The sequence below is a fragment of the Hyperoodon ampullatus genome, assembly GCF_949752795.1.
Source record: "Hyperoodon ampullatus genome assembly, chromosome: 9".
Taxonomy (NCBI): Eukaryota; Metazoa; Chordata; class Mammalia; order Artiodactyla; family Ziphiidae; genus Hyperoodon; species Hyperoodon ampullatus.
The window spans coordinates 2,097,075-2,111,010 of NC_136922.1; the positions used below are offsets into that span (position 1 = coordinate 2,097,075).

General features: G+C 51.9%; 1 protein-coding gene across 1 annotated transcript in view; it reads left to right on the forward strand.

Annotated features, from left to right (window-relative positions):
- Positions 1 to 4,336: 4,336 nt before the first annotated feature.
- The window catches only part of GRB10 (growth factor receptor bound protein 10), a gene marked incomplete at its 5' end in the record, with an annotated part of 169,571 nt that continues 159,971 nt past the window's right edge, over positions 4,337 to 13,936 (forward strand). The window contains 2 exons of the mRNA XM_079711239.1: positions 4,337 to 4,431; positions 13,708 to 13,771. Coding sequence (XP_079567365.1) covers positions 4,337 to 4,431; positions 13,708 to 13,771 — 159 coding nt within the window. The remainder of the gene's footprint in view (positions 4,432 to 13,707; positions 13,772 to 13,936) is intronic.

The window sequence follows — 13,936 nt, forward strand, 5'->3', positions numbered from 1 at the left end:
CATCTTGCCGGAATCAGCAAGGGACCAGCCACAGTCAGGGGGGATGAGCCGGGTCCCCCTGTGCGCCTGGAGTACAGTGCCCTCCACGTGGGCTCTGGCTGGGGACTCTTTACAGGGCCACGTCCGGGGTGCGGAATTCTGAAGTTCAGTCTCATTTCGGTGAGAAGGGAGGAGGAAGTCTCTGTGGTCTTGTCCCATGAGAGACAGGCTCTCTCTGCAGAGCCGGGGGCCTCAGCCTTGGGGCCGGGACTGTCCCCCTGTGGGCAGGGCCTGGCCTGGGCGTGGTGGCTGCTTTCAGGAACGCTTGACGCTCTTACAGGTGACAGAAGACCTCGAAGAGCTTCTGTTCACGTGGCCCTGTGTGTTGCTGTTTATCATTTTAGAAATGAAGATAGAAATTTAAAAAATATTGTTCTGTAAAAAGAATAATAAACTCACCATGTGTAAACCTAAGCAACATCTTTTAAGAAAAAATAACTATGTTTTTCAAACAGCAGAAGTTTAATGAAACTGACAGCATTTGACATTTTGTAAATCCCTTTCCCGTCTGGCAGGGGGTCCTGGGATCAGCTCTGCATCAGTCACATGTCATGTGGCCTCCAGGAAGCCCTGGGATGCGGTCGGGAGAGACCAAGAGGGAAGGGACCGGTCGCATCGTGGTGTCTTGCAGGAGGTTTTGTAACGGGCTCAAGCTGCTGGGGTCCCCGCCCCCTGGAGAAGGTGGAGGAGTGCCCTGCAGGGGCACCAGCAGTCCCTTTGATTGGTTGCTTGTTTCTGTTGTGTCACCTGTAGCTCAGAGAGGCCTGAAGCCTCCAGGTCCAGAGTTATTGAGGCCACCTAAAGGGGAGCCTGGGTCTTCAGTCTCCTGGCATTCTCAGGCTCTTTGGGGGGTTAAATTAATTATGGATGCCAAGTGGAAGTGACGGTGCCAGGAGCCACGTGTCAGCTGAGGTGACCTGCGCCGCTCAGATGGGTCTGGGGAGTGGGTGCGGGCGTCAGCCTCCACGGGGTGGCAGGAAGCTTTGCACGACGGTCCAGGCTGCGAAGTGCGGGCAGTTCCGACGTCAGGTCCAGCTGCGTTTGCTGAGCGCATCCTGCCCGCGTGTCACCCGGTGTGGGCTGCCCTGTCTTAGGTCACGGTTACAGGTGGGGAGTCTAAAGAGTCTCAGGTGCCTCCAGGAGCACTTTGGAGCCAAGGAAATTTCACCAGCAGAGACCAGGAAGGCAGAGGAGGGTGGCGCTTTTTATCGGATGCGGGAAGCGCGCGCTGTGCTGAAGCACAGGGCCCGGCGTTCTCTTCCTCCTGCCCCCTGCCTGCTGGGGGACCTGAAGGCCCGGGATGCCCGCAGCCTGGGGGGCGTGAAGGGCCCCCGTGTGCTGCTTGGAGACCTCAGAACCTGGGGGGTGAGGGTAGGAGCCGCAGGCCAGGGCCTGAGCGCCTGCAGGGTAGGGGGCAGGGCAGTCTTGGCCACGGGGCCTGTTTTTCCTCTCTTGGGTTGAGCTGTTTTTTTTTTATATATATATATATATATTGAAAATTATTTGTTGGTTTTTTTTTTACATCTTTATTGGAGTATAATTGCTTCACAATGGTTATTAGTTTCTGCTTTATAACAAAGTGAATCAGTTATACATATACATCTGTCCCCATATCTCTTCCCTCTTGCGTCTCCCTCCCTCCCACCCTCCCTATCCCACTGTTTCTACTCACAACACTTCTGACACCAAATGTCAGGTTTTGTCCTCCTGACGTCAGTTCTCCGACTCTCCGGGCACCAGTTAGGTGTCCTACAACTCAGCTCAGCTCTGACACCGTCTGCCTGGAGGGAGAATTGGATTTCATAGGTTAAAGGGCCTGAAACTACCCCGGGGGATTGTAAGGGATACAGCTGGGGAACAGCCAAAGGGGAGCAATGCATGAGGTGAGGTATGGGGGTGGGGTGCACCCCTCCCAGCCCCCCAACGTGTTCACCAACTGGGGATCTCCCCGATCCCTGTCCTTGAGGGGTTTCAGTGGAGGTTCCAGTCGGCAGGTATGATTGATTAACCCATTGGCCATTGAATGAATTGAGTTCATTGAGGCTGAGATTAATTCAGTCTCCAGCCCCTCCCCCACTGGAGGTCACAGGATGAGGCTGCAAGTTCCAACCCTCGAGCTATGCCTCCGCCTTTCGTGACCAGCCCCGATCCCGAAGCTGTTTAGGGGCCCCCAGCTGCCTGTCACCTCATCACCGTACAAAAGACACTCACCACTCTGGAGATCCCCGGAGTTTCAGGGGCTGTGCCCCAAGAACTGGGCTGAGACCAGATGCTCGTTTATTCCTTTAGCATCCAGGTAACCTGTGAGAGCCTCAGAGCACATCCTTGGGGTGTCGACACCCAGTGAGCTTGGGAAGCGTGAAGCGGAGGTCAAGGGCCGGGAGGAGCCCGGGATCTGTATTTGCACAGAAGCCTGTTCCAGCAGCTAACGCGAGTGGTTTTGGTCACAATGAGAGATTCCTTCTGGAGTCTCGATACTGTCTTTCCTCCCACGAAGCCCCCTGTGTGGCGCGATGGCTGACCTTTTCTGAGCATTTGGCATCACGGCCACGGCAGACAATAGAATTCTAACAAGGTTTAGTAATCTTCCTAGGAGACCCTTTGAAGTTAGCCTGTTGTGACTCTTTTCATAGTTCACATCGCCGGGAGAAAGAGAATGAGATGCAGAGTGGGAATTTTGATGCTGGAACAGAAGTCTGAATTAGCTTTGCAGTGGGAGAGCCGGCCTCAGCCCTCAGACTCTGTGCACGTGAGGAACGGTAAATATTCTGAGGTGCACTCGCCTGAATGCAGAGGTGGGCTTCAGCGTGATGTGCTTGGGACGCCAGGCCCCCAGTCGCCATCTCACTGGTGGATAAGCTCCCCCTTTTCCCTTTGCCCCTGTTCCGAGGGGCAAACTTGCCCAGACAGGAAGGGGGGACCTGATCTTTGGTCAGCGATGTGTGAATGGCCAGGATTGCTAAAGAAGTTAGCGCTTGTTTAGGGCTGGTCCCCGTGGGGATTATCCACAGCTGAGGGTCCCCTGCTGGCTACCTGAGAACAAGTTCATTTAGAAGGTGTTTCAGCCCGGTGAGTGCTGTGTTTGCAGAATTGATAAAGGCAACCATCGGCACGTGTGCCGCAAGCTGTTTCTCTTCCCACGTTCTTGTGCCAGGGTCTTTCTTGACGGTGATTTGGCCACACACCTGTATCTTGCATGGATCGCCCTAAAAACAAGGTTAGGGACCATATTCTGATGGTTCTGTAACTCTCAGTGCTAAGGTTGAGAACATAGCCCTCCATACACGTTGGGGGAGTTGGATTCAGGAGAATTCAGGAGAAAAATCACGAATTTCAGGGCCCAGGGCGCACGTGAAAAGGTGGATAAGGAAGCTGGCACCAAGCGTTCGGCGGTCGGCTGTGAACTCCTGGGTTGATGAGAGACGGGGTGGTGCGCCGTCTTTGACAGAACTGGCATAGAAAGAACACGCTCTTCCTTCAGGGGAATCGATTCTAAACAGGTTTATTTGGGGGTCGAGGCAGCAGTGTGAGTCTTCACCCTTTCTACACAGATGACTGCAGCCAGGTAAGAACAGAATTAACTGCCTGAGCTAGGATTTCCAGCCCCCGCCCCCCATTGGCTTTTCGTGCTACAGACCGTTCGTACTATTGCAGGTTGTCTCCTTCACTTGCGTGAAGGGGAAGGGCCCCAGCTTCACTCCGTGCCTGCGTGGTCCTGGCACAGCCATTCCTAAGTCGCCGGGAGCAAGTGCCGGGCGAGGAGAGGATGCAGGCTGGGCGTGTGTGATGTGGCCGCCGTGGCTGCAGTTTGACCCCAAACACTTTTTGACCCCAGTAAACCCTCACTCTACAGGTGCGTGTCTGAGGCCCTCGTCACACAGGGCAGGGGCCTGAGGTTCAGAATGCCCCAGGGATTCTGCTGCTCACGGGCCAGCCTCCCCAGTCCCAGGCACACGGAACGGGGTCACCGGTACGTGACAAGGGCGCAGAGTGTGGATGGGCAAGGATGGAAAGGTGCAGGAGGGTCTGCTCTGCCCGGTGCCCCCGTCGGTCAAGGCTGCAGCCTCGCCGCAGGCTGCATTGTGAACAGGTTGACGGCTTGACCTGATGACCGGGCCGGAGCAGGGTGGTCAGGCCCCATCGGGGTGAGCTCACTGGTAGGTAGGATCTGGGAGATGACTTTGATAGAACCGTGCACGAGCTGTTCCGGGGGGCCTGAGCCGTGCCTGCGGCGTGGCCGAGGGCTGCGGGGTCGGCGGGAGGGGCTGCTTGTGGTGGCTGCCACGCCGTGACGTCCATGGTACCGGTGGACGTGGACCCAGAAGACCGGAGGCCGGCTCACGTGCCAGACCAGAACATTCTGCTTGCCGGGGAACGGCCCGAGTGTCCCGGGTGAGGGGCCCCATGGGAGAGGAGGGCCTGTGGCCCGTGGGCGGTGCCTGGGGGAGCCTGGGCCAGGGCGTGGGGCTGGGGAACAGCAGATGGGCCTTCCCGTCCCTCCTGCGCAGCTGTGCTGGGGGACGTGGGCAGGGTGTGTCCCCTGCCTGGTCTGGGGGGCTGCTGTCGCACAACTGGGGCTTAAACAACACACACTCCCCTCCCACGGCTTTGGAGGCTGGACGGCCAAGATCACGGCACCAGCAGACTCGGTGTCTGGCGAGGGCCTCTTTCTGGCTTGCGGACGCTGGCTTCTCCGTCTCCTCCCGTGGCGGACGTACGGTACACGCTGGCTCTCTGGGCTCTTCTTTGCTTCCTTCTAGTTTTACTGAGATGTAATTGACATGCGGCACTGTAGACGCGTAAGGTGTAGCGCGTAATGATCTGGCCGACGGCCATCGTGAAATGACCACAGTGTGTTTAGTGAACATCCAGTCATCTCATATAGAGACAGAGTAAAAGGGAAAATAAAGTACTTTTCCCTTATCATGAGAACCCTTAGGGTTTACTCTGTCAACCTTGTACATAACATGAGCAATGCTGATTTTGTTAACCATGTTGTAGGTGACCTCTGGGCTCTTCCTCCAAGGGCCCTAATCCCATTATGGAGACCCCACCCTCATGACCTCATCTCACCCAGTGAACTCCCAAAGGCCCCCCCTCCTAACACCATCACATTGGAGGTTTGGGGTTCAACCATGTGGATTTGGGGGCACACAGCGATGCAACCAATAACAGCCTTTCGGGGGTCCCATTCCTGCCTGTACCATCCCTTCAGGATTCAGGTGTCCTTGTGGCTGGAGCATTGGGAGCTGGCTGGGCTGCGCTGTTTTCTGGCCACTGGGAGGGCGGACTGGCCAGCGGGAAGCTGCTGATGACAGGGCTGAGCAGGGACAAAGAGGACTCATCACACGGAGACAATGAGAAGTCATTAAGGATTCATGCTGTTAGATTTTATAAAAGTAGTAACAGTAGATGAAATTGTTAAACACGGTAGTTTCGAATATGCCTACAACTGGGTCAGTGTGCAGCCCCACCAGATCTGCCCAGCACGTGTAATAGTGCATTTCAGAGCCGCTGGTCATCGTTTGCTGAGCATTTCTGCTTTGGGTAAATCCTAGGTGTCTGTGATCCTTCCTCAAATCTCGACTTCTGAGCTGAGGGACCAGCTTGTAATACCTTATCCTGGAAACCTAGAACCCACGGTCATGACTTACTGCATGTACTGAATGATCCAGAGGAAGAAAAGATGTTTCTCTTTGAAAATAGAAAGTCTCAAGCTGGGGGGATAGTGGACTTCGGGGTGCACCCTGTGACTTGGTGAATGTTGATAACGGGCTGTTTGCAGAGTGGTGATAAAGCTTCCGAACCAGATTGACTCTGTTTCCTGTCAATTTATTCAGTGAGGAGGGGGGAAATCCTAACCAGCTGTTGGCTGAGCCTTCTTCATGTAAAACGATTGCTTGCCTGAACAATAAAGCATGTGCTTTCTCCACGAGCTATAGCGTCTTCACTTACTTTCCTGTTATCCTGTTTTTTTTTTTAACCTCTCAAGGGAAGAAAGAAAGTGCAAAAGAAAGGAAAAGAAAAGAAAATAGAGGCAAATACTTTGCATTTCTAGAAACAGCATGCACAGAGGCCCCGCGGAAGCACGTATCGGCCTCATTGTTGGAGGGAGGAGGCAGGAATCCTCTGGAATTCCTAGAATGGGCGGGAGAAGCGCTGCCGGAGCAGAGGGAGGGAGACCCGCTAGGAGAGCCGGGGTGCGGGGCAGGGAGCGAGGAGAACAGGCAGGACCACTGGTCTGAACCTTGACTACAGTTCTTCCTAGAAAGATCAATGTTAATTCTACGTAAGGAATTCGCATTCCTCATTGTGAAAACGCCAACCCAGGAGTCTGCAGAGTAGAGTTTCTCTCGCTCTCTATTCCTCCTGGAGGCCTCGCGCCGGTCAGAGTTGTTCAGGGTTCTTCTGGGTCTTTTTCTGTCAAATTCCTGGACAGGCCCGTGTATGTTTGTTACTTTCCTCCTTTTGACATGAGCACTGCCTTAGCTCTTAGCCCTTTTCCTCCTGCATCTGCTAGTCACCCTTTGTCAAGTGCCGCCTCTGCCTTGTGACTGTTTCATTCTCATCACAGGGTTGAGAAGTTGAGGCCTTGGAAGAGGCGGGCTGCTCTCCAGGGCTGAGCCAGGCCCTCGCTTTGTGGGGTTCGCCTACCAGCCCAGAGAATCCCTGCCCTGGAAGACCGTCACCAGGCTCCCACTGGGATGTGTTTTCATGTGCTCAACCAAGCTTTGAACCCTTGGCCTTTGCTGAGAGCTGAGGATGTTACAGTGTCCAGGACAGATGTGGTCCCCGGCTGCAGAGTGGCTCCTTGGTGGGGACACAGACGCAGTGTCAGTAGCAGGAAAGCAGCCCCAGCACCCCTGGATGTGTTTGCAGGATCAGCGGGGTCCCAGGGCCTGGACAGGGTGGAGAGGATGTGGGGAGGGTGTTACCAAACTGAACACAGGCCCGCTCGCCTGAGTGCAGCAAAACCCATCAACAGACAGTGGGTTGTGGTGAAGGAAAGGACAGCGTTTATATTGCAGGCGCCAAGTAAGGAGAACGGGCAGCTCGCACTCAAAAGACCCAAACTCCCGGATGGCTTTCAGGGAAGGCGTTTTCAAGGGCACCATTTGGGGTGAGGGTTGCAGCTTCTGATTCGTTGGTGGTGAGGTGACAGGAATCTTCAGCACCAGCCTTCTGGTTCCAGCCAGTCTGGGGTCTACGCTTGCTTTTGCTCAGCATGTACTCAACATCCTCCGCCTGGGGGGTGAGGGAGGGTCTTAGTTTCTGCAGAACAACTCAAAGATATACATCAGATTGTTATGTTTATTCCTTGAGAAGGAGCTAGGACTCTGTTTTATTGATAAACTGTTGTCATTACTTTTCTCGCTGGACTGCTTTTCCTTTGTTTCTGTATCTCCTCCCTTCCCTAATTAGTAACTGCTTGAGTCTGCTCTTTGGAACACAGGGAAGCCCTAGGAGACTAAAGCCCTTTTCTACAAACAAGGAACGGGGACGTAGAGGGGCTTTTGTACCCCTGAAGGGTCCTGCTCGGTTTCAGTCCCCCCTTTTCTTTGTTAAGTCCTCCATCTTGAGGGGAACAGGTACACAGCAAGAAAGGGAATAACGTTTTGAATAGAGAGGTTAATCAATAACTTGGCAAGGGAATTTGGTTTTATTGGGACTCAGTCTCAAGGGGAGGAGGAAGAAAGGTGGGGTCACCCCTGACAGAGGACACAGGACCTGCAAGGGCCACAGGGAGGGGAGTGGCAGGACTTGGGGAGGCCCGTGGGCAGGGTGGATCTTGGGTCAGCGCTCCCTGGGAGCCTGAAGGGGACGCAGGGCCCCCGGGTCCGGGCTGGCGGCTGTTGGTGGGTGTTGGGGTGTGTCCGAAGCCCACTGCTGGCTTGAGAGGGCGTGAAGATGCAGCGGGTGCTGGGAGCCGGGTCCAGGTGAGATGGGCGTGGTGGCCTGGTGTTGGAAGGCAGTGGATGGATTTCAGATGCTTCTCCTGACAAAATTAAGTGGCCTGGTGGGCTGCAGGGGCGGGAGGTGTGAGAGGACGGAAGGCCGGAGGCCCCCCCGGGTTCTGCGCGCGGGCCTGGTGGGAGCCCTTGCTGGGAGCTGCAGGGGGTGGTACTGAGCAGGTGTGTCTGGGTGGTTTCCAGCTCTCCCGTGGCACATGTGCGGGTGAGGATCAGTTTCGAGAAGTGGGATTCCCGCTCCCAAGACTGAAGTTTAGGGGATGCTGCCCAGTTGTCCCCCCGTAGCCTGTTCAGGGAACCCCACCTACGGCTCAGGAGAGCCCCCTGCTCACAGGCCATCCCCAGCTCTCGGGGATCATCCCAGTTTAAAAATTTTTCAGCAATCAGCTGCACCAAAACTTGTGGCTCATCTGTTGCTGTTAGAATGTATGTTTCCATGGTTACCTGTGAAGTTGAGTGTGTTTCACGTGTGTGCTTGGTGGATTGTTTGCTTCCATCCTCGCCCTGTGCTTACGCTGGGCTGCTCATCCTACGTTATTTTAATAAACAAGAGATTCACTGGGTGCAGGTTGCTCCCCGCGTTGATGGTAGTTTCTCCTGAGGCTTTTTGCGCGTCTTTGGACTTTGCACACAGGGTCTTCTGCTGTAAAGGAGCTGATTTCTCCTTCCTGGCCTTCCGGTGAAGAATCTGGCTTAAAAGCTCTTCCTCGCCCAGGTTTTGTAACATTATTCTTCCAGATTTCCTCTTAGGCTGTTTATCCTGTTTGCCGTTAATCCCTCAGGACTGGGGGCAGTGAGGACTCCCCTGGGTCCTGTTGAGTGTGGATGATCCTGGTTCTCATTCTTAGGATGTAATTCACCTCATCCAGACTCCTTCCTCGGCTCCGGACCTGTGTCTGCTGCTACCTGTGGGTCACCGGCCAACTGGGGTGTCATTAGTTTGGGGGGAGACGGTCCTGGTCTGCTGTTCACTGGCGGGGGAGTGGGCTTCCCTACCCAGAAGGTGGTGCGTTTCTACCTTCATGTCCTCCCGCAGGTGTGTCTCAGGTTCCTCACTCAAACTTTTGCTTTCTTCCAAGGGTCTGGTGTGTATTTTTTCTTTTCTTTTTTTTTTTAATTTTTATTTTATATTGGAGTCTAGTTGATGAACAGTGTTGTGTTAGTTTCAGGTGTACAACAAAGTGATTCAGTGATACAAATACATGTATCTATTCTTTTTCAAATTCTTTTCCCATTTAGGTTGTTACAGAGTATTGAGCAGAGTTCCCTGTGCTCTACAGTAGGGCTTTGTTGCTTATCCATTTTAAATATAGCACCGTGCACACGTCACTCCTAAACTCCCAGTCTATCCCCCCCATCCTTCCCCCACACCCGACCCCATAACCATAAGTTCGTTCTCTGTCTCTGTTTTGTAAGTTCGTTTGTATCATTTTTTTTAAACATTCCGCATGTAAGTGATATCCTATGATATTTGTCTTTCTCTGTCTGACTTCCTTCACTTAGTAGGTTAATCTCTGGGTCCATCCACGTGGCTGCAAATGGCATTATTTCATTATTTTTTTATGACTAATATTCCACTGTATATAGGTATACTACATCTTCTTTATCCATTTCTCTGTTGATGGACCTTTAGGTTGCTTCCATGTCTTGGCTGTTGTACACAGCACTGCAGTGAGCATTGGGGTGCATGTATCCTTTCGGACCATGGCTTTCTCCGGATGGTACATGCTTCGTAAGTAGGTGGCTTCTGTTGCGTCTGTGGATAACACTGTTCTCCCATTAGAAGTTCTCATTGTGGACGTGTGGGCTCTGGGATCGCCACCTTATCAGATGCTCATGTGAGCGCTAACACTTTCCAGCCAGTTGTCCCACATTTTGTCTGTAAATAATGCCAGGCTTACTATCTTTTTCTAATCAACGTTTACACCGCATTTCTGTTCCTTACCTCGCTGTATTGTCTGGAACCTCCGAACAGTTGTGGCTAATGCTGTAACCGTGGGCTTCCTGCCCTAATTTAATGGGGAGGGTGTTGGTGCCACTTCCTCGTGTTGGCCACCTGCCCGCAGGGGGTGCCTGTTACCAGGTTAAAAGGGCTCCTTGTTTTACACCTCGTCACTGAAATCTCAGTTACCTGCAAGCAGGGTATCCCCTATGCCCACCCCCTCCAGTTATCCTCTATGCTTTGAATTTCAGGCTCTTCCTTTTGGCTGTTTTTTTCTCTAAAAGGAAAAAAACCCAGCTGTGCTCCAAACAATGGAATTGAAAGACACAAAAATGAAGAGCAGCCTTACAAATAAGTGCAAAAGGTGTCTGTTCTCTTTTCTTATCACACATGATATTTTATCCACAAGATAATAAAGCAGGTGGGGTGGATTCAAACACCTGTGGATATAAATCTTGGCTCTTCCGTGTGACCTAGGTGTGGGTACTACGTTGTCCCCTGGGCTTGGTTTCTCCATCCGTCAAATGGGGTGATAATTCTGCCTTAAAGAATTGACGATATTTAGTCACTCTTTGTTAAGAACCACTCATTTACGTGTGTCTCATTATGTGTCCCACATGTATTTACTCCTAATCTTTGGGAGCCTCTGACATGGGAGGTCAGGTATCTGATATGTATGAGGTGGTCGGTCAAGGGTCATGGCCATCTCTGCAGTCATCACAGTGTTACCTTCATCTTGGGTGACCTCGTCAGAGGAGTCAGGGAACAGGGGGAGCCAGGGATTCCAGTGACACGGGTCCTGTGTGTGCCAGTAGTGGAAGCTTGGTGATTCGGACTCAGTCTCCAGTTAGGATAGCGTGTGCTGCTCTAATGAAATCGTAACACTCCTATTCATGAGCCCAGTCCTTTGTGATGGATGCTAGCACGGATTTCTATGCCGGCACTGCACTGTTTTAATTACTTGTGCTTTACAGTGTCTTTCTCTGGGATGGGAGTACTTCTCCCTTAATGCTCTGTAATGGGCCGTCTTACCATTTATTTTACTTTGTCAGTTTTCATGACTTCAGATGGATACTGCCTTTCATTGACAAAATTAATTTTAATTTTTAAATTAATTACTTGGAAGAGAATCAGAATCTGTGATGCTTTTTATCTTCCCATTTAGGAACTTAGTATGTTTCCATTCACCCAGGCATTTTATTTCTCTCACAGAGGGGTGGTGATATTCTTTAGTTTATGTTATAGGGCTGTTCGAAGGACTGAACTAATGCACGCATGTATACATGTCAGCTATGGAGAGTGAGTATTTTCCGTCTGTCATCTGGTCCGTTACCGTGTGTGTGTGTGTGTGTGTGTGTGTGTGTGTGTGTGTGTGTGTCTGTGTGTGTGTGTGTGTGTGTGTGTGTGTGTGTGTGTGTCTTGCCCCTCACTGCCCTGCGACTCTGGGCTAGTTCTGGGGAGAAGTGTCCTGCCTTTTCCAGGGAGGCAGTCCCTTCATGCAGCTGCATTTCCATCCTGTGGCCTTGGGCAGGCTTCCTCTGGATAACTCATCTTTGGGGTTGCTTGGCGTCCCCTGGAAGCCCCATGGTGAGGACTGGTAGGCCCCTTGCTTCTGCTTGACCCTGGACTTGAGCACCGGGTGGGATCTGGGCCCATTCATATGTTTTGGATAAGTTTTGTCGGTGTTCGTGGTGGCGTCCAGTTGGGAAGCTCTTTCTGAGACCTGAGTGCCCCGTCCTGGGCCATGCTCTCCATCCCCTGGAGCCCCGAGGGTCTGCTGGTGGACAGGCTACCGCAGGAGATGCCTTCCTGGCTGGGGCCAGGGTGTCACGGCTGAGCTGTTGCCAGACCTTTGCTGTGTGTCTGTGGTTTGAAAGCCTGATGTCGGCATTGGGGTGGGAACGTCCCTGTGTTTTAACTTCCTTGTGTTGCCAGCATCCTTCCTCCTCAACGTTCTTTCGTCTCTGCCCGGGAAGCAGCTGTGGCATCGCTGGGATGCAGGTCCCGTCCCGGTGCACCTGACAGCACCGAGCAACGGTGCACATCCTCAGCTTTAACTGTGATTCTCCTTTAAGCTGAGCACAGGGTCTGGCAACAGCATTCTGAAATTTTATAATTACTTACAAAACTTTGCCTTTTCTTCGATTCCCTTTCATTCATGTATGTCTCAGTTTGTCTTCATAAGCGCCTTCTTACTCTGTGAAAACAGTGGCCTGTGAGATCAGTAAAATACTGAATTTAAGTTTTTTGGTGAAAGGTATTCTCTCCCCTTTTGTGAGAGGCCCCAGACTTCATGCCAAACAGGCTGAATAGCCTCATCATGAAACTTGGGATTTGTTGAGTGTCTAAATAGTCACTGTTATGACTCTAAATATTTAGTGTGAGAAAGCTAGACAGAAGGAAAACTTTGTATTAACTCAGGAATTTCTGGAAGATATCAGAGCCACTCAACAGACATCAAGAGGTCCTTTGTTCCTGAAATATTTTCAAAGTAAGTTAAGACATTTCTTTTTGCCCAAGTTCGTATATTCTTTAAGATTTCAAGTTTATGTCGTGTGTGCCTGTGAAACTGCGTGAGAAGCGCTGTTTTGCCTGATCAGCAATCAGCGCCCAGAGAGTTCCATCACTTCTGTGGGTGTGGGTGCAGCCGGCCAGGTCCCCGCAGGACGCCTTTGGGGCTGTGCTTGGCGGGGGGTGTGGGAGGCGGAGGTCCCAGCTGTGGGTGCCGGATGGGGCCATGGGAACAGCCCCTAGAGGTTTGTTCCTGATGAGGTGCTATATCTCAGTAACTCTTTTCAGTTCATCAGGTTCAAGAATCACGTTGCCTTTTTTTTGTCTGCTGTAAAGTGCAACATCCACTTTCTTAAAAGTAGACAAAAATGGTTGAAGTGGTGGGCAGCTTGACAGGCAACTATATGTCATTTTTCTTTAATTGTGGATTAACTTATTTTGCCCATTATAAAAAGTAAACCTCCCAAACGTATGTTGTCAGTTGGAAGGCATAGGCCTGAAAGATGCTTTTGGAGGTGGTCCTGGGGTATTTGGATGGGCCTCCAGGCAAAGGTTAGTTCTCTGGAGACGAGGGAGACCTCTCAGAATGAGATGGTTAGAGGTGATGGCAGGCATGTTTGATACACTGTCGTTATGTGACCTGGTGACCTTGCCGGACACACCAGCGAGTTGTCGTTCAAAGACCCTCACACCTGTGTGACCATGAGCCTTTTTTTTTTTTTTTGTAAAACTTGTGGTCAGCTTAGCTACTCGAATTTAGAGATGTTCCACTCGACATAAACCTTATAACACTTTCCAGACTTACAAATCCTTGGAGGACCTTTCATTCAATGCCTTTGCTTGTACAGGTGATATTCAGCTTTGAGCAGTCAAATAATCTTGTGTCAGGTGTCTCCCCCTTTGACCCTAAAAGGTCGGCATCACCTCCCAACATCAGCAGCCTTTGCAGCTTGCAGGTAGCTGACATGTTTAGCAGCTGGCAGTGGGAGCCTTGTTTGACATGACCTAGTCACGGTAACTAGCATTTGTCTCATGTTTACTGTGTGTTGGATCCTAAGTCTTTACATGCATGCCTTCACTTCATCCTCATAAAAGCCCTGGAGGGATATACTATCTTGGTGTCGATTTTGTAGCCGGGGACCCTGAGGCTTAGGGAGTTGGGTGATCCACCCACAGGCCACCCGCTGAGATGGGGTGGGGTCAGGAGGCGGCCCAGGCTCTCTGGCTCCCACGCCTGATTCTTAGCCGGTGTGCCCAGCAGGACCTTCTGCAGTGGTTTTCTACGTTCTGGACCCGTGACGTCTTCCGTGTCAGGTCGGAGGCAGGGCGGGTTCTGCTTCCACTTGTTGAATGATCAGGGTAAGTTAGTTTGACTTCCCTGAGTGATGTGTTCTCCACCCAAGGACACCATATCACAAGCAGTGACCGTCTCAGATAAACAGGCACAACGGTGCTCAGGACTCCCGTCCATGGA